The sequence below is a fragment of the Nicotiana tabacum genome, chromosome 11, assembly GCF_000715075.1.
Source record: "Nicotiana tabacum cultivar K326 chromosome 11, ASM71507v2, whole genome shotgun sequence".
Classification (NCBI taxonomy): Eukaryota; Viridiplantae; Streptophyta; class Magnoliopsida; order Solanales; family Solanaceae; genus Nicotiana; species Nicotiana tabacum.
In genome coordinates this window covers 108,299,742-108,325,449 of record NC_134090.1, presented here as the reverse complement: position 1 = coordinate 108,325,449, position 25,708 = coordinate 108,299,742, and the positions used below count along the sequence as shown (strand labels likewise).

The 25,708-nt window shown below is 38.3% G+C and overlaps 1 protein-coding gene and 1 pseudogene across 1 annotated transcript; both read right to left on the bottom strand.

Annotated features, from left to right (window-relative positions):
* Window positions 1-4,986: 4,986 nt before the first annotated feature.
* LOC107800790 (protein arginine N-methyltransferase PRMT10) lies at window positions 4,987-18,672 on the bottom strand. Its single transcript, XM_075225363.1, has 8 exons — window positions 18,355-18,672; window positions 14,820-15,012; window positions 14,551-14,656; window positions 7,832-8,021; window positions 6,678-6,863; window positions 6,510-6,593; window positions 5,688-5,888; window positions 4,987-5,364 (listed from the first exon to the last, which is right to left on the bottom strand). Exons 1-7 carry the CDS (start codon window positions 18,526-18,528, stop codon window positions 5,712-5,714), a joined length of 1,110 nt encoding a protein of 369 aa, XP_075081464.1. The 5' UTR covers window positions 18,529-18,672; the 3' UTR covers window positions 4,987-5,364; window positions 5,688-5,711.
* LOC142166701 (small nucleolar RNA snoR109) lies at window positions 17,479-17,573 on the bottom strand (annotated as a pseudogene).
* Window positions 18,673-25,708: the final 7,036 nt, after the last annotated feature.

Below are 25,708 nucleotides of genomic sequence, written 5' to 3'. Positions count from 1 at the left end.
AAAAATATACTCAACAAGGAAGGCGATATCAGCTCAATAAATCATATCATTTCTGATGCACAATTCCAGCCATCTCAAACTCGATGTCTCATATCATAACCTCAACTACCAAACCTTTAGCACACCCGGCACATTGTGCCTTCATATTTCTATCTCTCTTTGCACAACAACGTTCTCATGTTACTCAGTACATAAGGTCCATAACCAATGCAATTAAGATGTTCAAAGAGTCTCATTTATATAACATAAAGTAGCGCACGGCTTCTAAACCAATTAGGAACTCGCAAGAAAAGATGAAGTTATTTTTAGAAATCATTTGAGTAAAGAAAGTACTATTTTCAATTAAAATACAACATCGAATGAATTATTACCTCAAACATGGGATTTAATAATTTAACTTAGTAGAAATTCTTTTTATTAAGTAAAATACAACCTCAGACGGTTTAAGAAAATTTAATCGGGTAACTAATTGAATTAATAATGAATAATTATTGAAACTTGAAGTATTGAATTATGTATATAAATACGGCAAAGTATTGAAACACTATAGGGTTCCATCACAAAGGATCACAGCAGTAAAGGAATCTAAACAGTTAAAACACTTGAATTGATAACCATAAATCAACACAACAAACAGAAAGTGCACGGCATTACTCTTCGTGATTTATCACTCTTCCTCACCATATGCATAAATAGAAATGTACACGGCATCACCCTTCGTGCTTTAACTCTCTCATAATTATGGCACAACATCACCCTTCGTGCTTTTACTCTCAATATTGGCATGGTATCACCCTTTGTGCTTTTACTCTCAATAATGTGGCACGGCATCACTCTTCATGCTTTTACACTCACAATATCGGCACGGCATCACCCTTCGTGCTTTACACTCTTCCTCACAATATCATGCACTGCATCACCTTTCGTGCTTTACACTCTTCCTCACCCAAACAATAGAAACAACGATATTCCGGCAAGGGAATCAACAACAAAAATAATAACATCCCAGCAAGGGAATCAACAACAGAAATAATAACATCCCGGCAAGGGAATCAAGAATAGAACAATAACATCCCGGCAAGGGAATCAACAACAACCAATCTTGTTTCAACAGTTAGTTTCACAGTATAGATTTCAACTTGAATCAATACTCAACAATGGTCAATTACCATGAGAATATCATCAGTCTTATTCAACATGATTTATCGTCAATTTAAGCATGAATAGTACATAACAAGGATCACGGAAAAACCAAGAGAACACAATAACGTTAACAAAAACAACAAGACATAATAAGCACGTAATAACTATACTGGTAACCACAACAATTGGACATGTAGTATATTTGCACGAAGACATAGAGGAATTCACAATCAAGAAGTATCAAAACAATAAGGAAGACAATCTCTTCAATTAAATAAGGGTCAAGTAACAAGTAAGAATTAAGGGAAAGCTAACAACATCATTTGGAGCATATAGAGGTAATTTAAGCAATTAGGAGACTCAATCATAACGGAGTACTTTCCACATAATGAACATAAGGACCTAAGAACCCTAAAGGCAAATTTCCCACAAATAAGTCCGAGCACACACTCGTCACCTCGCGTGCACGGACTACAATTAGCACAGAAGACTCAAATCCTAAAGGGAAGTCCCCCACACAAGGTTAGGCAAGATACTTATTTCAATCCGGCCAATTCAATACTCAATTTAGCTTTTCTTTTACCAATTCATCAACTTTCGGCTCAATCTAGCCAAAAACAACTTGAATACATCTAACAATGCAAGAGAAAATAATTCCAAATTAACAAAACTATGATTCTTATACAATTTACAATAAAAGTCAATTCCCTGGGCCCGCACCTCGGAACCCGATAAAATTTACAAAAATCGAATACCCATTCCGATACGAGTTCACCCATACAAAAATAATCCAATTCCGATATCATTTGGTCCTTCAAATCATCATTTTACATTTTTGAAAGATTTCACAATTTTTCCCAAATTTCATCCCAAATCACGAATTAAATGATGAATTCAATGATAGATTCATGTATTTAGCCAAATCCGAGTTAGAATCACTTACCCTGATGAACTTCTCCAAAAACCTTCGAAAAATCGCCAAGATCCAAGCTCTCTAGGTAACAATATGAAATAAAACCCAAAATCTCGTATTTATAGTGCCCCTCTCGGATTCCATTCACTGATGACGGCGGTAAAACTACCGTTGCCGCGGTAAAACCACCGCTGACCGCGCTTCTGGTGGCTCCACAGACAAGCCTTAGTATTTTGGTCATAACTTTCTTTACAGATGTCCAAATTATGATTTATTTACCTTTATGGAAACTAGACACAAAGGGGTACAACTTTTGTTTTTGAATCATTTCACAATTCCTTGTAGATCAAAAGATATAAGCTTCCGAAGTCAGACCAACGAACCTGCGGATTCTTCATGACAGTGGTCGCGGACCGTTTTTCGCTACAGCGAAAATTCCACTGCTGCAGCGAAATATCACCGCTGACAGCCATCCTTTTGGCTGCTGGGGTGATGATTTACCGTTGTCCTCCCCCCCCCCCCCCCGATCCGGAACAACTTCCCAATGCCGAAATGTCCGAACTCGCTCGAAACTCACCCTGAAACTCATCCGAGGCATCTGGAACCTCAACCAAATGTACCAACACATCCCATAACATTATACGAACTTCGCCCCACTCTCAAATCACTTCAAACAACGCTAAAACCACGAATCACATGCCCAAACATGAAAATCACTATGAACTTCAAGAACCTCTAGAATTGCAACCAAGCGTCTGAACCATATCAAATCAACTCCAAACGACACCAAATTTTGCAGGCAAGTCCCAAATGACATAACGGAGTTGTTCCAACTTTCGAGATCGCATTCCGACCTTGATAACACAAAAATCAACTATGGGTCAAACCTCTCCATTTTCCAAACTTCAACTTTTCCAACTTTCACCGAAATGCCTCAAATTATCCTACGGGCCTCCAAAATCAAATCCGAACACACGCCCAAGTCCAAAATGACCATACGAAGCTATTGACATCATCCAAAACTCATTCCGGATCCGTTTACTTAAAAGTCAAATTCCGGTCAAATTCTCTCCACTTAAGCTTCCAGAACTATATTCCTTCTTTCTAATTCGACTTCGATTCATCCGGAAACTGAATTCAACCCTACACACAAGTCGATATACATAATGTGAAGCTGCTCTTGACTTCAAACTGTCGAACCGGATGCAATTGTTCAAAACGACCAGTCGGGTCGTTACAACTATACATTGGTATACCAAATTAGCATAGTATATCAAATTTTAGGATTCACCTATTTAACTAGAAAGAATAAAAAAAGGTAAAAAGGAATGACAAATTTATTATTTATAAAAGCCTTAATTTCTATAAAAATTTGAAGAAAAAAAAGGCATCTACACATATCAAATTAAAAAAATCAAAAAGATTGACACTAACTATTTAACTATAATCGATTAATGATTGTATCGAAAGTAATTTTTTACAATATTAATTTTAGGACTAGGTTATTTATCTAGAAAGAAAAAAACAAAAATAAAAGTGAAATAAAGTGATAAAAAATTTAACGGATAAATTTTACTAAAAAAACTAAGATAAAAAATATAATAATTATAAGGGAAAAAAGTGACATGTTTTGAGCGAACATATTTTACTTTAAAAAATAGGATCTAAAATTTCTTAGAAAGCTGCAAATAAAAAATTTAAGTACAAATATTAAATAAGAAATTAAAAAAATCAAAAAGAGTAACATGGTAACTTTCGATAATCATAATCAATTATTGATTTTGTAGAAAGTATCCCAATACAAATTTTAAGACTCGGTTATTTATTTAAAAAAATAAATAAAAACAAAAGTGAAAGAAATTGATAATAATTTTTGCGGAAGAAGTTTACTGAAAAAGACAGAAAACATTAAGATGAAAACTAATAATGAAAAAGAAAAAAAAAAGTGACAAAATATTTTGGACGGAGAGATTTTAGTGGAAAGAATAAAATTAAAAATAAAGTAAAATAAAAACACCAACAAAATAAAAATTCAAGTTAAAAAATGAAGTATAAAAGAGTAAGGAGTTACTGCTAGAAAGAATTTTTTTTAAACAAAAAAAAAGTAAAAAGAGAATAACTACAAAAAATTAAGAAAAAATGATAAGGAAAAAAATAAAATGAAAAGAATAACAACAAAATACGGGGAAAAAATAACAAAGACAAACAAAAGAAACGTGCAAAACAAAAACAAAAAACAAAAAAAAAAAGGACCTTTGGTGAAGCCTAGGCATAGAAAGGAGGGGGCAGCCTGGTCTTATAATCCTCAAAAGGGACATATTTTGTCTTTTTTCATAAAAGGAAGCATTTTGATCATTAAGTTTTTAAAAGGGGCTCTAAATGTCATTTTCTCTATTAACATTCATTAGTAGGAAATAAAATTATTGTCGCTAGTTGGAGCTTAAACTCAAATTAAATCACTGGGTGGAGAAGCAAAGGAGGAGGGGCTTAGCTACTTGGTAATAAGAATGATACAACTGAAATTTAAAAGGACATTTAGGCCAAAGCAGGTCATTATTTTGATAGACCTAAATCTGTTACTTAATTGCTTATGTGCTGCCCCTTTTGGTAGTTCTCTAAAGACGGATAAAGGGCAGCCCGGTACACTAAACTACCGCTATGCGCGGGGTTCGGGAAAGAGCTGGACCACAAGGGTCTATCGTACGCAGCCTTACCCTGCATGGTCAAGAGAGGGAAATGGTGAATGGCCAAGAGAATCGACTTCAATGTAACTAAAGAGATCCATAGGATTCCTTCGCCCAAACCAAAACTACTAGAGCTGAAACGGTTAAGATAGCAAATGGAAATGGAAATTTATCTCATCTCCAGTCTTTGACTTCATAAGAGTGATATTTTAAATTGAAGTGGCTAGAAAAGATAGCACTAACACCTTCACAAGAGTACATTGTACTAACACATTGATGAGAATACATAGCAGTAATTCCGGCTTTAGATACAACATTTCCCGCACAAAATGTGGGGACGAGTGATTTTTGCATACTGAACAAAGCGCTCGAAAACCCCTAAACCCCCAGGAAAACCTCCTTGTCTCCAGGCCCGAACCAAAAATGAAGAACGATGCAAAAAAATTTAAGAGACATGTTTGTTGGAGGGGGGTACAAGAGTCTAGGGCAAGACAAGTTGAGAAATTAACAAAGGTAAACTTGCCAAGTACAACAGCATAAGTTAGCTGCAGAAATGGCTGAATTTCTTTCTCAGGGACTCTTGGATGCCACTTGCGTTCCTCCCATTGGCCTTTAGACATGACACTGCACATTGAAATCTAATGAGTTACTCCAAATGGTGATAAAAGTAGGATACTAGTGGGAAAGTAGGAAACAAGATAACGTGAAATATAAATCAGGAGGAGGAGAGTACCAAGCTGTAAAGGCACATGTTTTAAAAAAGCAGCATATAGAGACAAACGCTACGTATAAGCCCAGAAGGAGAAATTGCCAAGCATTGAAGAAGTTGGCAAAAATTGCAGTAAAGAGAGGACAATCTACAATATCGGATGAATGGTGCCAGTTCAATCATAACACCTAGGCGGTTTTAACACTGAATGTTCAAGAGTGTAACATATATACTATACCTCTGAAAAAGCATGCTGTGTTCCTCATTCTATGTGAAACTTTTTGCTGAATGATGGAAGTGACTTCCCAGAAGATTGTCTAAGCTCACAGCCAAACTCAACTTCCAACAACCGATGGTTTTCTTTAGAGCGATACATTGAGAAATTAATTGTCATTTCATCCCCTTGGCTAACACGTATGGATGGATGTAACAAGAACACCTGTCAATACAAAGGTCAGGCACACGAAAACCAGGAAAACAATTAGAGAGAATTTTGGAAGCAATAAAGTAAAATATGGCTTTAGACAAGCTCCGAGAACTCGGCCAAGTTAATACAAATATTTAGGTAGATTAACTTACAGAGGGGAATGGATACACAGTATTCATATATCCAACCCAACCTAATTGCTGGGTGTGAGGCATACTCATGTATGTACGCAACTAGTGTCCGATACATCCGATGAAAATTTTTGAGATGCATATCAATAAATTGCTGACTTCATCATTCTTAAGTTACAAACGGGATAGACAATTTAACTTCAAACAAAAGATGAAGCAATGGCTGCCAACTTCATCACATAGAAAAGCAAGAATATGGATGGGAATCACTGTACCAGCCATTATTTATATGCATTGAAGAGCGATCATAATCATCAAACATGAGAAAACAGCATTTCCTTATTCATTACATACAGCAACATTATACAAATGAAGTAGCCTAGTAATGTTTCAGTGGAGAAAAAGACTTCTACTTATTGGTTTAAGATCATATGCTACTGAATATCCATTCAACTAAACCATTCAAATTGCAGAGAGATATCATACAGTAGGGTACACATACCTGCTGCCCCCAGTGTGTTCCGAGGTCTTCACTAGGAGCTGTCGTCAACTCAATCTCATGTTTAGCTGGGCTTTCCTTACGTCCCTGAGGTAACAAACCCAAGTGAGATTAAAATAATACTAATTTGTACTCACTATAACACAGAAAGACACAGTAAGGACAACTTACTCGAAAATGGACATCAAACCATCCTCCAAACCCACAGAATCGTGAGTTTTCTGCAGTAATGGATGATGAGATGTTTGCCTGAAGACTGAGTATGTCATTCACACTTGATGTTAAACAATCAATTTCCATTATGACAGCAGGTTTTCCAATTACTTGATTAGGATGAAGGTTGTTCCACAATGATGTCTACACAAAACATTGGTATGGTCTTTGAGAAGTTCAAGGAGCTAAGAAAACGAGAAATCCATCAATGGAAAAAGACGGAGAGGTGAAATAATGTAATAACTTCTCATGATACATTAAAAACTAGCAAGAAGGATATTAAGCCAATCAAATTTTTGACAAAAATTGTTGACTTCTTCCATGTCAGTGACCAATCCGTAGAGATAAACCACCATTTTTAGCTTGGCATTCACATTGAAGAAGATGTATCTCGAGTCATCTCCATTCGCCTCAATCTGTTCAAGGTCCCTAATGAATTCCCATGTTTGATTATACTCATCCAATACACTTCCCCACAACATAACAAAGAAGGTGTGTATTTGAATTTCAATAAGAAGCTACATTAAAAAAGGTGTAGCCTAGTGGTCACTAAAGTGGGTGGAGAACCACGAAGTCTCAGGTTCAAACCCTAGCGGAGACAAAAAATACTAGGGTATTTCTTCTCATCTATCCAAGACTTGGTGGATCGAGTTACCTAGTACCTGTTTGCTATAGGGAGGTGGCAGGTATCCCGTAGAATTAGTCGAGGTGCGCCCAAGCTCACCCGAACAACACGGTTATTTAAAAAAAAAGGAAAGTTGAGTATGGAAAAGATAATCAACAGAAACTAATGTACCAATTATTCTTCTCTTTTAAGGTTTCTAGTTATTACTGCACAGCTTCACCTGTAAAAGCAGTCAAACAAACCTCAAGAATGTAGAAAACATATGCATGCCTAAACTGATAAACACAATAAAACAAGTAGGCTGGCACAACAGTAGCTTATATATTGATGAACTGGATGTTTTTCCAATGAAAGGTAAAACAAGCTGAGTTTAGTTTTATTTCAGAAGTAAAGCAAACACCACAAGAAAGATGCTATATAAACCATAATTGGTATATGGTATAATCGACCTAACAGTTTCTATTTTTCGAAAGGAAATAACACCAACCTCTAGATAGTATTTTCTCTGTTCCTCTGTAAAAGGCTTAGACAGACTGCTCATATCCACACCATAAAAAGTTTGAGTCTCATCGACAAAATGGTACCAATCATCCATGGCTCTATCATAATCAATCTTCTTTTGATCCACTAATCCAGAGTGGATAGGTGCAACCCATATTCGAGCATGGCTTGGGTACCTGGAAAAGCAAAGCTTCTTAAAACAAAGGACCGACATGCAGAAAGAATTCATGCTTAGATATAAACTATTAAAACAGCAGCAACGCACATTCTGGCATGGCTTGTATTACCTGAAAAGCAAAGCTTCTTGAAGCAAAGAACCCACATGCAGAAAGAACTCATGCTTAATATAACCTACTAAAACAGCAGCAGCAGATATAACAATTTAAAAATTCTAAAAAGAAAAAAATGTCATTTTGTGAATTACTCTACAAGCATTTTTTTAAGGGAAAAGGGTTAAATTTACCCCTCTACTATGTGAAAAGGAACAATTTTGCCCTCCATTATTTGTTACCATTCTCAACAAAAAAAAAATTGTCCTCCATTATACTTTTGGTCCAAAAATACCCTGACATTACCCAAGTGGTTTAAATATACCTCCTCCATTAGGGCTGTCCAAGATGGACACTCAATCCCACATGACACTGACATTTTTTTGTGAGGTGGACACCACGTGGCATGCTGCCCCACGGCCCCAACTCATTTTGCCAACTCTCCTCCACTTCTTATTCCACCAGCACCTCCTCCCCCTTCACTACCACTGCCACCATGACCACCATCATTTTCACAAGCTTGTGTTGCTATGTTGTATTGAGCCTTCTTTAGTTACTTTTCTATTGCTAATGGTAATCTGGATTAGCATCTGCAGTTTCTCATATCTTCTTACTTCATATTTATGCAGTCATCATTAGTTCCTCAGCGAGTTGATAACTGCTTGTTTCTCAAGATAATTCTAATGTTCAGTATTGCTTGGAAAATACTCAATCAAAAATCGTAGGATGATGATAAATGCATAATTCCACTTTGATCCTTTTTGAGTTATTTAAATGCATCCTCGGTAGTATTGTGAGTATTGTGCTATAATCTCTTCTCAAGTTAATCCTTTTTTATGATGATAATCTAAAACGATATCAATAAATCTTGAGAGTACTAGAAAAGGCATATAGTAATCCCATTTAACCCATCCAAGTGTAAAATGAGCTTGTGAGCAAAATTCACCCATTAAAATTGATTTAAGGTATTGATATTTTTCCTTGATCTGTTCCAGAATTTCCAATTTTATCTCCAAAATTTAGTGACATGCAAATACAATAACGTACTATCTTAAACCAAAACGGGCTTGAATTGTACTTCGAGAAAAATAACGCCCAATTCAGTGGCAATCTTGATAAGTTGTGGTATTCATACGCTAATGGCTATAACATTTGCACTTAATTTCATATCATCATTTTAAAATATTAAAATAAATTAGCAGATACCGCAGCAATTAGAACAGGATTCTCAGCTTGATAAATACTCATTAGTAATTAAGTAAACATCATTAAAATATGATACTTCACACCGATTTTCAGTGATGAGGCAACAAATAAAATAGAGAGATAGCAGACAAGATTAAATACAATAAGCAAACACAAGCCGGTGAAAATAGCCATGGTCATGGTGGTGTTGATGATGGCAATGATAGTTGTGGAGGAGGGGGGGTGTTGGTGGAAAAAGTGGAGAGGAGGGGGTAATATGGGTTGGGATAGTGAGGCGGCATGTCACGTGATTTTACTAAAAATGTCAGTGCCATGTGGGATTAGGTGTCTAACTTGGACAGCCCTAACGGAGGAGGGGTATATTTGAGTTAATTGGGTAACATCGAGGGTAAATTTGGCCCGAACGTAATAGAGGGCAAAATGTTCCTTTTCACAAAATAGGAGGCCAAATTTGACCCTTTTTCCTTTTTTTAATAAATGATTACGGTATTCATACGTCTGAAAAGGAAGAGGTGGGGTATGACAATGAAACTAAAGTAAGTTTGAAAAGTTTTTAAATTGGAAATCTCATTTTTCTCTAACAGGAGAAGTGTACCAGACTATCTATAAATCTCATTTTTCTCTACCACTAAGGTGCCTTTTGGTTGTGGTTTTAGGACTGTTAATCCATTTATAAAAACCAACATAATTTAATACATCGTTTGGTTAGTGTTTCAATGTGTATTAGTTTTCGTATAGAATTCAGCATATAAAACACCGTGTTTGGTTAGTCTTTTGCTATTCTTCATACATAATACCCATATATGATAATGAGGGAATCTATGTATAATTTATGCGGGATAGAAAGTGGAATAAGAATACATATATTAAATAATACTTGGATTAAAAATATAAAGTGGCAAAAATAGCCTCTATCATTATAGAATTAAAAATCTTCCCTTTCTTAAGATCTTACTTGGAGAAATCCTTTACTCTTTTGTTGGTTCATGCTACATAAATGTCAATGTCCCGCTATGTGGGTAGATCAATTTTATTGTTGCATGCAAAATTTGAGTGCTTTTAGCATGGATCTTCTGTATCCATGTAAGAAGAAGCTTATATAATATTTTATCAGTCTAATATTTAGTCAAGTTAGCTAAAGCTGAAAATATAACTAAGTCTGAATAGTGCAAAACCTTATTAGGAATATTTTAATTCGACTAAGAACAATTTTATTTTGTTGAATAACTAAACCATATATTTAAATTTAACATTGTATTCTAATTTCTAACAGAAAAATCAAATCTTCAACGAGAATTAATCCTTGCATTATAATTCCTATATAACTAATTCTTGCATTGCAATCTTGCATAATATAATCCATGCATTACAATCCCTGCATAGCTTGTCTCTAAACCAAACGACCCCTAAAGGTTGCTAAATAGGGAGCGCACCCTCCTTCAATCATTCTACTCTAATTTCCTTCATTCTAGTGCTCTCATATGCAATGTCCCAATAAGGTTCTAAGCTTATTCATAATGCCAAAACATGATCATATCTCATGCAATCATTCAAACGGTTATAGTAATTGATGGTTCATCTTCCATTAAAGACTACTAACTTTCTTCATTATAATATACTCTGTTGCAGTTTATGAAGTACAATTTGATGGTACTTGAAAGAGGAGTCAGTCTAACTTATGTATACACCCCTCTATTTCATTTTATGACATCATCACTATTTGGGAAGCCAAACTATGTTCATTGATTGCAATTTTATAATTAATATTTTAATAATATAAAATTGTGACGTACTACTCTTTATAACGTTTCTAAATATGTAATTTTATTTTGAAAAATTTTAAAAAATTGTTGCACAAGTTGAGATTGAAGCTTAGGGGTTGTTTGGTAGGGTGTATAAAAATAGTGCGAAATAAGGTGTATTAGTAATGCATGTGTTAGTAATGCAAGCATTAGTTATGCAGAAATTATTTCTTATTTACTGTTTGGTGTGGTGTATTAAAATTATAATGCATTGCATAATTTTTAAGAAAAATAGTTGTTTACAAAAATGCCCTCCGTATTCTCTAGCTTTAAGGGACTTTAAGGACAATTTTGTCTTTAACCATACTAATGCATGCATTAATAGCCTTGGTATTATTAATGCCATGGTTTTCTATGCATTACTTATACATAGGATAATACCAAGTATGATGTATAACTAATACAAGTTATACACAGGTTGAAAAAAATATACCAAACAAGGTATTAGTAATGCATACAGCTAATGCTTGCATTATTTTTTCTAATAACTCCTACCAAACGACCCTTTAGATGAATTGATGCTTGGACTCCAAACCTTTTCATTTTTTTTAAGCGGTTGTTTTTCTTTTTCTTTTTTTGATGACCAGGAAATCCCGAGACTAGTAGCTCATAGTCCGAAACTCAGTTTGTAATGGGCCAACTACTCTACCTTTCTCCCCTTTAATACTAGGCTTTTTATGCGGCTGAGTTTGAAATCGTGACATGTGTCTCACAAACAGATTACGCGTTGCGTTCCTACCATTAGACCCAACCCCCAGGGGGTTTTCGATGGCTCCGTTAGGGTTAAATAAAATTTGATGGTTGAAGGTTTTTGTATGAAGTTAATTTGATGGAAAAAACATCGGAGTTTAGTATACATTTTAATTAAGTATTAGATAATTTAAAATATGAAGAATCATGAAGAGATATTATCTACTCTAATTTCATGAAAAAATCTAAGAATGTCAAAATTAATATAGGTAAAAAAGGAATACCACATAAGAAAATGAAAAAAGGTATTCACTAGCACTCAGGGGATACTCAAAGATATCACCTCACCGCACTGACGTGTCACATTCAAGGGGAGGTGTCATGGTGTATGTTATTTGCATATACCATAGTTCTGATTGACGAGACGCGAGGTAGTGTTAATGAAAGGCTGGAGGTTTGGCGTCAGGCCCTTGAGTTTAAAGGTTTCAGATTGAGCATGACCAAGACAGAATACTTGGAGAGTAAGTTCAGCAATGTAACCCAAGTAGCGGACATGGATGTGAGGCTGGAAGGTCAGGTCATCCCCAAGAGAGATAGTTTCAAGTACCTTGAGTCTATAATACAGGGAAATTGGGAGATTGATGAGGATGTCACATATCGTATTGGAGTAGGGTGGATGAAATGGAGGCTTGCTTCCGGAGTCTTGTGTGATAAGAATGTGCCACAAAAACTTAATGGTATGTTCTACAAAGTGGTGGATAGACGAACATTATTGTATGGGGCGGAATGTTGACCAGTCAAGAACTCTCATGTTCAGAAGATGAAAGTAGCTGAAAGGAAGATGTTGAGATAGATATGCGGGCATACCAAGTAAGATAAGATGATTAATGAAGTTATTCGGGAAAAGGTAGGAGTAGCCCTAGTGGAGGATAAGATGTGGGAGGCGAGGTTGAGATAGTTTGGGCACGTTAACAGTAGAAGCACAGATGACCCAGTTAGGAGGTGTGAGAGGTTGACCTTGGTGGGTATGAGGAGGGGCAGGCCAAAGAAGTATTGGGGAAAGGTGATTAGGCAGAACATGGCACAGCTGAAGCTTACCGAGGACATGACCTTTGATAATTAGGGTGTGCAGTTAGTAGGCACCCGCGCTTGTCTGTTTTCTTTCCCAGATCGGTACCAGTGGTTTAGCATGGTATCTCTTTATTTTTGGACTGATGGTACTATTCATTGTCCGATTGCATTCTTTCGCTTTAGTTTTCTTAATACCTTGTTGCTATTACCACCTGTTGCCACTAATTCTTTTCATCTAGTCTTTAGCTGAGGGTCTAGCGGAACCAACATCTACGCCTCCCAGGATAGGGGTAAGGTCTGCATACACATTACTCTCCCCAAACCCCACTTGTGGAAACTCACTAGATTTGTCGTACAATCAAACAAAACTTTTATTTCATGTGAACTTTTCATTACTCAAAATTATGGATAGCAGCAGGTAAATTTAAGGTGGGATTGGCATATGGACCCCCACCCCCAAATTCTAGCTTGCCCTAACCACATTGGTGTATAGTTGATCATGTCCATGTTAATATGGTCTTTAAATCAAATCAAATCAAATGCTAAGTATATATCATAAAAAAGTGATATATTCTAATACAATATCATATAAAAATGGGATGTACAATAAGTACCCAAGGGTGTGGCTTAGTGGTCAATCAAGTGGGGGGAGAAACATGAGGTCTCAGGTTCGAATCCCAGCGGAAGCAAAAAATACGAAGTAATTTCTTCCAATCTGCCTAATTATTGGTGGAAAAAGTTAACCGATACCTGTGCTAGTGGGAGATATAGGCATCTGGTGCAATTAGTTGAGATATGCTCAAGATGACCCGGATATCATTGTCAACAGAAAAGGAAAAAACAAAGTGGGATGTAAAGTATCCACATAAACACGTCAAGAAAAATAATTATTCTAGAAGATAGGGAAGTAAATGTGAAGGAAGGATGTCGAAGTCCAGAATCGTAGTTTTGATGAAATGAATCACTAATTTAATCTTGGAAAAGCTATTAATATCACAACACTTGGGTAAGCATGTAAATATGAAAGTTTGAACAAAATATACATATATACAATCAAACCTCTCTATAACAGCCTCATTTGTTCCGATAGTTTTTGACTACACTGGCGAAGTACTATTATAAAGAAAATATATTATAACATAACATGAAAAATTAGTTCCAAGGAAAACTTGACCGTTATAGTGAAGTGTTATTATAGAGGATGGTTGTTTTAAAGAGGTCTGACCGTAGTTTATCTACATAATAGGATGGGACTGGTAAATGTACCCTGAACCCACTACAGTATCTCTGAAAAGCTGGACAGATGAGCCAACCAGATAAGAAGTGCATACACACTCAAAGTATACCAAAGTATCAGTACATTTAAAACTGGTGAGATACAGAAGTTATTAGACAAGCAAAAACTATGAAAAGCTAACGTTTGAGAGATGAAAGTAAAACATATATTGGTAATACAGGCAATAAATCACTACACTATCTCTGAAAAGCTGGTCAGATGAGCCAACCAGATAAGAAGTGCATACACACTCAAAGTATACCAAAGTATCAGTACATTTAAAACTGGTGAGATACAGAAGTTATTAGACAAGCAAAAACTATGAAAAGCTAAAGTTTGAGAGATGAAAGTAAAACATATATTGGTAATACAGGCAATAAATCAATCTTACATGACTCCATTTGGGTTCAGCCAGCGGTCACGAGCACAGATAACTGAGTCAAACATTGATTCACGTAGAAGGAAGTATCCCATCCACTCTGAAATGATTACATCAACTGCACACCACCAATTTACTCGATCAGAATCAGAGACGGTGGTTATTAAGAGATGATGAAGGTTTATTCATATTTCATTAGATGGTCAGAGGTGAAGTGAAAGCTAAGCAATAGAGTCGAGACCTATATATATTGCAAGGATAAAAGAAAATAAAAGACTAACCCTTCTCGGGCAGAGTAATATCTTCCATTGACCCCTCAATCACTTCAACAACATGCTCAAGTCCATTTGTTTTAACAAGTTGACGTGCATGTTCTGCCATCTTGGTGGCTTCGACTGCATAGACCTTCCTTGCACCTGCTTGTGCTGACCATATTGCCAATATGCCGCTCCCTGTCCCTACATCCAGAACAGCCTACACAAATTTGCATCTAAATTAATCCCAATATACAACTGAACATCTTAGTGAAGATATTAGTAGCAGCAATCCAGCCAGAGCAACCATTCAATTAAGAGTTCAAGAAGAGCAATTTATGTGAAGCTTATAATTTTAAGTGTTTGTCTGATCAGAAGTACAGCTTTTCTGTCTGAGTACTCGATCAACTTAGTACCTCATCCATGGCTCAAGATGGCCGTGCATATAAAAGAAAAAGCAATCAGTGACTTTCTTAAGTTGCATAGGCAAGCCATTGGATAGACAATTGCGGACATCCGTGGGATTCCCACAGGAATTTGTAAACACAATATCCAACTAGAGAGCCAGACAAAACCAAGTGTGGAACATCAACGACGGTTGAACCCATCAATGCAAGAGGTGGTAAAGAAGGAGATCATCATGTGGTTGGATGCCGGGGTAGTCTACTCCATTGCCGATAGTTCTTGGGTGATCCCGGTGCAATGTGTGCCGAAAAAGGGAGGCATGACCGTGATCAAAAATGAGAAAAATGAGCTCATCCCAACAAGAACGGTGACCAGATGGAGGGTATGCATGGATTATCAGAAGCTTAACAGTGCCACATGCAAAGACCATTTCCCTATGCCTTTTATTGATCAAATGCTTGATCGGCTAGCAGGAAGGTCATTCTATTACTTCCTTGATGGATATTCCGGCTACAACCAAATCAACATAGCCTTGAAGGATCAAGAGAAAATGACTTTCACTTGCCCGTATGGAACTTTTGCCTTTAGCCGAATGCCATTTGGGTTGTGCAATGCTCCGGCCACTTTTCAAAGATGCCTGATGTCCATTTTCTCCGACATGGTAGAGGACTTTCTAGAAGTCTTCATGGACGACTTCTCGGTAGTTGGTGATTCTTTTGAGCATTGTCTTCACAATCTTAGACATGTGCTTAAGAGATGTGAAGAGACCAACCTTGTGCTCAATTGGGAGAAATGTCACTTCATGGTGGACGAAGGCATTGTGTTGGGGCATAAAATTTCAAAGCATGGCATAGAGGTCAACATGGCAAAGATCGAGATTATTTCTAAGCTTCCTCCACCTACTTTCGTGAAAGGTTTTCAAAGATCGTCTCAAAATGTTTTTCCAACAAGTATTAGTAAGTACGTGGAAGGAACAACTTCTTCGGTTAATTGACACAAAATGGTTCAGTCAAGTATCCTGTGAACAAGAAATAGTTGAATTTCATAAATCACAACCTATTTTTATTAGGATATTATCACATCATAACTCTACATTCTCTGCATCCCATATCACTATAACAACAACAACAATAAACCCAGTGCAATCTCACAAAGTGGGGTCTGGGGAGGATAGAATGTACGCAGGCCTTATCCCTACCTTCCGAAGATAGAGAGGCCGTTTCCGATAGACCCCCAACTCAAGAGAAAAAAACTAAAAAGAAGCAGAAACAACAAGTAGTAACCATAGCAAGCAAAGGTGCTATAATAATCGAAGCGAAAGAAACAACATAAAGTAGAAGAAATATGCGGATACAAAGAAATGAAAATACGAAACTAATACTAATGAAATCGGCATGAGAATGAGACACGCCCGCTCTGCGGATACAAAGAAATGAAGATACGAGACTAATACTAATGAAACCGGCATGAAAACGAGACACGCCCGCTTAGCCACTACCCTTCTATCCTAATTCTCAACCTTCATGTCCTCCTATCAAGGGTCATGCCTGAAGCGTCATGTCATGCCTAATCACCTCTCCCCAATATTTCTTAGGCTTACCTCTATCTCTCTTCAGCCCCCCCTCCCAATTGCCAATCTCTCACACCCCTTCACTGGGGCATCCTCTTCACTGGAGTATCTATGCACTTCCTCTTCATATGCCCGTACCATCTCAACCTAGCTTCCCTCATCTTGTCCTCCATGGGTGTCACTCCCACCTTTTCCCAAATATCAACATCCCTTATCTTATCTAACCTGGTATGCCCACAAAACTGTGAGACAAAAAAGAGGCCTCACACAACTAGTGTCAGCTATATGATGCACAAACTATAAATTTTCGCACTTTTACTAATGTCTCGGTATTCACAACTAAGAGCCAGTGAATGGACAAACTCTAGCCGAGGCTTTCAGTATTTGCCTTATCCACCAGAGTAACCTTAGATAATCATCTGGAACCTCAGGAAGAGACCTAATGTTGTAAAACAATGAACCCAAAACCACCTTTCAACTAAAGCCAAGACCTATCCTAAACATAACTTGTCTGATAATATCATATAGTAGTAAAGTTTGTGATATCATCACGTAAGATTAACTGACTATCTTCTCAAAAACCACCCAATGCAGATTTTTTGTTGAAGCAAACTACAGAAGTAAACCGCAAGGGACCAAGACAGTGAGGCTGGGAGGTGCAGAGATGATCCTACACCATTTCATTCTATTCCCCTTCACAGTGGATATGCAAAATGTAAGAAGTTGGGTAAGCAGATAGGCCAATAGATTTACAACAACCAGCCACTTAACTTCTCCAGTCAAATATACTCATATAGCTACTGCCACCACGGCAGTCAAGATGAAGGGTACCCAATTTAACCCTCTTCTTGGTAGATGAAGGTGTAGCTTCAAATATCATATCACTAAAGAAATTATTTTCTATGTTGCTCGGACTCTCCGAAATGTCACCGGGTGCGTGTCGGATTTGCAAATGTAGTGCATTTTTGGAGGATCCACACGGGTGTGGCAGCATTTTGGATGGTCCGTGCAACACGGGTTATTTTTATCTTGTTTAACTTCTTAGGGTTGTTTATCGTGTGTTTGGTGTGACGGAAAGTACTTCCCTGGAATATATTTTCCAGCGAGAAGTCTCATTTCCTGGTTTTTAGTTGCTGGAAAACATCTTCAAACCAAAATGGAAAAAGTGACTTCCCCTGGATGGGAGTCATTTTTCTTTACAACATCTCAAATCTTCCTCCATATCACTTGCACCAACTAATCCTTAGATATTATTATCAATCTTTAATACTCAAAAATTTCATCAAAACACTATCAAATTTGGTAACATTATTATCAATTTTAGCATTTTGAGAATCAAGTTACAAACCAAACACTCAAAAATAAGAGAGTGGAAACCATTTTTCTCCGTACCAAGCGTAAGTCTTTCACCAAAGTAGTTGCTCAAAACTCAAAAGGTTGAGTTTGCAAAGAAACTACATAGCAAGGTGTCATATTGGCTACCTTCGCAACTTGAAATAAAGATAGCGGTCCATATTGAACTATGTACAGAAGTACGTCCACATATATAGATATAAAACATAGGGAACTACTGTAGTAATTATTTACCTTTCCGATAAAATGATGTTTGTTTTCGAAAATAGCGTTATAGTAAGCATCCATACGAACACGATCAGAAAGCATCTCTTTTTGGTGGTAAAGAAAGGCATAGGTGCAGAAATAGTTGGCATAATCGACGCCCTTGTCAACCTTTGGGGCGACGCCATTAGAAGAGCTACCCATGTCAGCACAGCGGCTACCACTTGGATTGGAACTTTGCTATTCAAAGCGCGACAGAGAAATTTTGGTTCGAATTTTAGGGCAGTAAAGAGTCTGCCTGTATCTAGACCCTCAACTTAAATGGACAAATGGTGCACTTTCTGGCCGTTGATTCTACGAGTTATTATGCTTTTTCTTTGGGATCTTTTCGTTCCACATACAAAACTAGCTCCGTCGGGCTACCCGGGCCCAAATTTAAAGAAATATAATTTGTATTATATATTTTTTTTACTGTATAATTAATATAATCTAGTGGCACGTCAGAAATGTCTTGTTTGCAAATCTTCGTACTTATTAAAGTTTTTTAGTCATATGATTTTATAATTCTTTACTATTACATGTTGTGTTATTCGTGCACGTTACCTTAATGTATTGTTGTTATTATTGTTTGCTACTTGTTGCCTTATCTCCATTGTGCCTTGAGTCGAGGGTCTATCGGAAACAATCTCCCTATCTTTATGAGGTAAGGGTAAGGTCTGCGTACACACTATCCTGTTCAGACCCCATTTATGGGAATACACTAGGTTCGTTGTCGTCGTTGTTGTAATAATTGTATAATTTTTAAATAAATAGTTATTTAGAATTGATTAGTTCTTCATATATAATTTATGCTTAAGACTATTAATTATCAATGGACCAATGTTTACCCGTAAAACAGTACAGTTAAATTTATATGTGGTTTCTAGATAAGTGAGCACTGCATACCGGGTCCCTGTCGTCTTCGGTTTATGAGCAACCAACAACCGGCACTGCGTTTGTCGTAGTTGCTTCTCACTCTTCAACACCATAAGCTTCATTTCTATCTTTGCCAACTCTTCCACCAGCAACTGCTACATCATCTCCATCGGCCGCATCTGTCCTAGAAACGGATGTTATTCTTCCCCAGCCCCCATTTCATGGGAATTTAGGGCAAAATTATGTTGCCCTCAGAAGATCCGCAAAGAATGAGGAGTGTTACTCTTTCGGTCTCCACCCGATGCAATTTGTTAGCATAGCCGGTGAAACTTGCTAGCTATTTGAAGCCTTTGGCTTCAGAAAAAGATTGAGAAAAGATGGAGACTCTCTCAGGATAGTGTTTGTTGAACAATGCCATGCACAACACCGCAGCGGTACATTCTTCATTTCTTTCGTCATTTCTCCTATCTTTTAATGAATAAATATCCTGAGTTTGCCTTTCTTGTTTTGCAGGCCAATTGATTGCATCACACGCTTGATGTCCATGAGAATGGGGTAGTGAATGGCATCAAAATTCCATTTTCCATTGCCGGGGATAGAATTTATCTTGATGGTAAGGTCATCATTCTGCCAAGGCCCATGGATGATTTTATTGAGGGGTTGCAGATTGGGGATCCAATTGTCAAAGAGGATGTTGACTATATCCCTTTATGGAAAATCCATCTAGAGGCCTTAAGGCAAATCTTCCATCCTTCTTGAATACACTGTCAAGTCCTAGTTTTTGGTTTTGCTCCAGTTTGGTTTCCACTATAGTGTTTTCCAATCATGACTCCAGCTCATATGGTGCCAGTATTATTATAGAGCCTCCAGGCTAGATTGGTCATGCTAGCTTTGTTTTTTATGTGAGTTTGTTGTATTCCCAGGCCCCTACAGTTTGTTGTATTCCCAGGCCCCCATAGCTTTTAGGCTTGGTGATGGTATCCCATTTGATCATATGAAGCTTCCTTTTTTCAGCAGTAGTTCCCCAGATAAAATTCCTTTGGATTTTATCAATCTGTTTGTTTATTTTAGAGGGCAGCATAATGTACTGCATAACATGGCTGGGAATGCTGCCAAGGCTAGCTTTAGCTAGAGTAGTACGGCCCAGCGATGTTCAACATTTTGGTTTTCCATCATGCTAGTTTGGAGTTCATACTGTCAAAAATAAATTAGAAGCCTCTGTTGGTAGGTCTCTTACTGAAGATGGGGAAGCCCAGGTACTTACCAAAATCCTTGCTTTTCCTAATTCCTAACAATGAGTTGCAGGTGTTAGCCCAATCCTCATAGCAGTTTGTTGAGAAGATAACCTTAGATTTCTGGAAGTTGACCTTTCGACCTGAAGCATTATTAAATTCCTCTAAGATAGTCAGGATAGCTTCACTGTTCTTTTTTGTAGCTCTTCCAAATAGAGTGAGGTCATCATCAAAAAAAGATGGGAGATTTTAGGGTCATTCCTACTAATGGTAATTGGGAGCCATTCCTTTCTTGGTACTGACTGCTCAATGTCTCTTGAAAGCCTTTCCATGTAGATGATGAAGAGGTTTGGGAGATTGGGTCTCCCTGCCTAATGCCCTTTGTAGGGTTGAAAGGTTCAGTTTGGCCTCCATTTACCATGATTGATATGAAAAAGGTGGAGATGCAGGAGAGGATCAGATTTGTTAGCTTAAGAGGGAAGTTGAAGAAAACGAGGGAATCCCCGATGAAAGACCACTCAAGTCTGTCAAATGCTTTTTCAAGATCAATTTTGAAGATCATATTTACATTTTTCCCTTTCATCTTTTGGAAATGGGTGATGTATTCCTGAACAATAATGGCATTATCTGAAGCCCTTCTGTTAGAGGGAAAACTTGCTTGAGATGGCGCTATTATAGTTTGAAGGATAGGTTTAATCCTTTTAATTATTATTTTAGTGGCCAATTTATACATAGTGTTGCACAGCCCTATGGGTCTAAAGCTCTTTAGAAGGGTAGCATTCTAGCATTTAGGGATCAAACACATGAGTGTTTTGTTAACTTCAAATAGCATGGTTGAGGTGGTAAAGACTTTGTGGCAGAATTGGTTGACTTGGGTTGATAGGATAGACTAGTATTTTTAGTAAAAAAATAGGTGCGGCCCATCAGGACCAGGTGCCTTGAGTGGTTTGAAAGAGTTCATGGCTACTTTAATTTCTGAGGTTCTAAGTGGTTGGTCTAGGGCCTTTCTCATGCTGTCAGTTAGAATTTGATGAGTATTTTCACCGTGAACTCTCTTATGGGTGGATGAAGTGTAGGATGTGGTGAAGAGATTCTGAAAAAAAGGATATGGTAGCCTCTTTGATGAGTTTAGGGTAAGTGATTTAGTTACCCACCTCATTAGTCAATCTAAGGATCCTATTCCTCCTCCTTATGTTAAGAGTGGTAGTGCGGAAGAATTTGGTGTTGGCATCACCTTGACAAAGCCAATCGACTTCGGATTTCAGTTTCCAAAAGTCTTCCTCATTTTGGAGGATTGCTGAGTATTCAGCTTGGAGATTGGATTCTAGGTTTTGTAAGAAGGAGCTGAAAGGGTAAGCACTTGCTTTTTGAATGCCATTCAGTCTATCTAAAATGTGCTTCTTTTTATGGAAGATATTACCAAACACTAATTTGTTCCATGTGGTCGCATTTGCCTTAAAAGTGTTGGTAGCTTCCAACAGGTCATTTGTGGAGGTGAAGTTGATGTGCACAATGTTGTGAAAGTCTGGATGACCACACCACATTGTCTTTAGCCTAAATGGTCTACATTGATCACTATGTTGGGTACTAGTGATGCTTAAAATAAGAGGGCAGTGGTCAGAGTGGGTCCTAGGAAGGTAGGTAACTAAGGCTTCTGGGAAAGACTTAATCTAGTCCTACCTATCCAACCTCTCAAGGATAAGGTCCTGCCTATTGGTGTACCTCTTGTTGGACCACATATACTTTGAGCCTTTGAATCCTAAGTCAACTAATTTACAGTGGTTCAGGCATCTCCGTAAACGGCTATTTCTACTAGCACTAATGCTATTACTCTCATGCTTATCTCTGGAATTTAGGACTTCATTGAAGTCCCCTCCTACAAGCCAACTACCTTTATAGGTAGAGGCCATATTCTAAGGGCTTACCATAATCTAATTCTATCTTGTAAATGAGGGCTAGCATAGATAGTAGAGAAAAACCACTTAGGGTGATTGGGGCTTACCTTGATCATTGCATGCACACCCAGGGGAGTGATACCAACCTCTTCAAGCGTAACTAGGTCTTCTTTCCACATCACTACAATTCCTCCTGATTGGCCAACATGAGGGGATTGGAATTGAGCTGAGAATTGAAGCTCAGCAGTTAGGTACGTGTGGTTAGCCATTCTTATCTTCAGGAGGACAAGGACGGCCGGGTTGTGCAGTTTCACCATGGAGGTGCAGTGTCTGTGGAATTCAGCATTGTTGGCTCCTCTCGCATTCTATATTAAGAAGTTCATCAGCAAGTGGTTTTGAGTTGGGGTTTACCTCTTGAGTCCCTTCCCCTTTACCACTGGGGTTGGTTTCACTTCTCCCATTACAGGGCTTATTGCAACTACTGAGTTTCCTAAGCTTGTAGATGATGTAACTTGGAGAATTAGCTTGCAGCTTACTAGTTTTTTGGGGCAGAGAGAAATAAGCATTTCTCCGCACTGCTCTTTGAACTCGATCACCATTGCCTCCTACATGAGGAGGACTGATGTTTTTGGGACTCCAAGCTTTTCCAAGATGCTTTCTAGGTCTGCGTTATATTCTTTGAGATAACCCAGGGTTTGAGTTTTCTCCTTTATTGGCAGGTCCATTGCTGCATTTTGATTTGTTGGTGGGTGAGACTGGGAATTCACTGGTGTGGGAGTAGATTGGTTCACTTGGGGCCATATTGTAAAGGCTGGAGATGGGAGGGGATTATTCAGATCCATCAGAGGAAAGAAAAGCATTGTTTGGCATAGTTGGCCCATGAGGGAGTTGAGCTCTTTCACTGAGAGAGGCTGTTGAGTACTCATGTACTGGGCTTGGAGAAGTGTGGATTGCCATAGCTGGTGTCCAACGTTGGATATGCCTTGATGCAGTAATTGGGTTGCTAGTCGTGCCAAGTAACGGGGGGGGGGGGGGGGGGTCCTGGATGGTGATGGAGATGGGTACTGGACCAACCATCATGTGTAAATTTTGGAGAGTGGCCTTGCAGGGCCATCTCCATCCACAACTCCGGCGTCGAGTTGGGTGGTAATGGGATAGTGGACATGGTTAGAGGGTGGTTGTTCAGTGGAGGGTTTAGGTTGCTTGGAGTCGACATTGAGAGGAGAATTTTGGGGAAGTTCTCTGGTTGAGCTAGGGAAAGAAGGCATCTCTTTAGTTGCCTTGGTATAAACCATTTGGGGGCTGTTGGAATATGTGAAGTGCCAATTAAGATCTTTGCTCAATCTTGATGGAGTGTCACTTTACTGATGAGCAAATGAGACCGATTTCCCCTAGGCATTGGATTTCCTCTATTGAGAGGTGCGTAGACGGGGTGGTTTGATCAGTGCTTGAGTGTAGGTTTGAGGGAGAGTGTGGTTGGGTTATTAGGCTGGATGGCTGGCCCACTGTAGATGAGTGCTTGAGTATGGGTTTGGGGGAAAATGTGGTTGGGTTGGATGGCTGGCCCACTGTAGAATGATTATTAGGGGGTTTGATGTTAGGGTATAATTACCCAAATATGGGTAAATATCAAGAGCAGAGATACTACTCGATTTGGGGGGAGGGGGGGCAATAGCCAAATTGTTGGTGGGTTCCATCCCTTCTCCTTGATCCTGATACACCTTTTCCCTTTTTCCAATACACGCGCCCTTAATCCCAGGGGAGGGATCTTTGGTCAACGTTGCATTGGCATCAAAATGCCTTTTTAGCCCAAAGATTCGTGGTATTGGGCTGGCGTGTTTTTGGCTTGCGGGTTGTAGAAGCGATGGGCCGATGTGATTCAGGCCCAATTTTTGTAGACTATGTAACCCGAATTTGCCATCATGGTTAGGCTGTCCAACAAGCCCCATAGCATCTGTATTTTGGCCGTGTGGAATGGTAGTCCATTGGGCCCCAAGTCATCTATTGACCATTTGTATTTAGGGTTCCGGTTGCCGGAATTTGTGTCTGAAAATTTTTTGGGGTCAAGGAACTTACTTGATGAGGCATCAAACCTCTTTACGTGGGAGTTGCTTTGGGTGGCCTTGTGAGGTTGGCGTCTGTGTTTTGAGAAGGTGACTGTGCGCCACTCAGAGATCTGATCCTTTGGGTTGTCCTCGCTGTTGGTGCCGTTGGTGAGCTTTCCTTGAGTGACCATTGTTCGGAATTTACAACTTCTCATGGTATGGTCAATTCTCCCGTACCTCGTAGAGAGAATCCCTTCCCCTTCATAAACTAGTGCCTGATTGTGGGTGCCAATAATGACTTTTGTTGTCACCGGAATATCTAGAGGAAATTGGACACAAATTCTTGCATATCTTCCTCTTAGGGTGGAGGAAGTACATGTATCGATCTTCAGGAGCTTGCCCACTTTGTTGCCTACTTGTTCTAGAATGACTGTGTCATAGAATTTCGTTGGCAATTGTGAAAGTCTGATCCAAACCGCCGTTATGGCAAGCTTGGATGGTGCCGGAACAAAATTTAGTTCCCTTCTGCGGATTGACAGAAAGTGCCCTACCACAAACCAAGGACCCTCACTTAGAACTTTACTCATGCTCTTTTATGTATTGAATTTTGCGATGAAGAACTCCCATCCTAGGCTCAATTAGGGTAAGGGGTTCTTCTAGTTTCCATAGATTGGAGAGTTTGTCCTTGAGTAGGTGATGTGGGATTTCCCCCCTAAATAGTTTAATGATCAAGGAGTGTTTCCAGGGTTTATACAGTCTAATTTTGTCCTCAATAGACAAAGGGATCGGTATGTTTCCCGAATTTAGTTCAAAAGCTTGTGTAAGGCCACTGGATTGAAGCGGGTCATAGCTTGAAGAGTACGCAAGATTTTTGTCCAGTAGGACTTCTTTTAAGGAGATTGGTTCTGATTTGTCTTCCTCCATAGCGTTGGTTGACGCTATTTGTGATGTATCTGGAGGTTGCGGTGATTTTCCGATGGGGAGAGAGGGTGGGGATGTGGCCATGCCTGATTGGTTGGGGTTAGTGTTTTGGTTACTATAAAGGTGCATTAGACGAATAGTATAACTAAAATGGTAAATCTAACCCCTTTTCATAATTTATATAGATAGATATTAAAAAAACTAGATAATAAGCAACTACAAAGTAGGGATTGTAATTCACATAGGGGTCGTTTGGTTTGAAAATAATTTATGATTGGATTAGCTATACCGAGATTAATTATATTGAAATTATGCTAATATTATTTTTATTGGCTGATTGATATATTATATTAATCCTTGTATTATCAAGTTCACT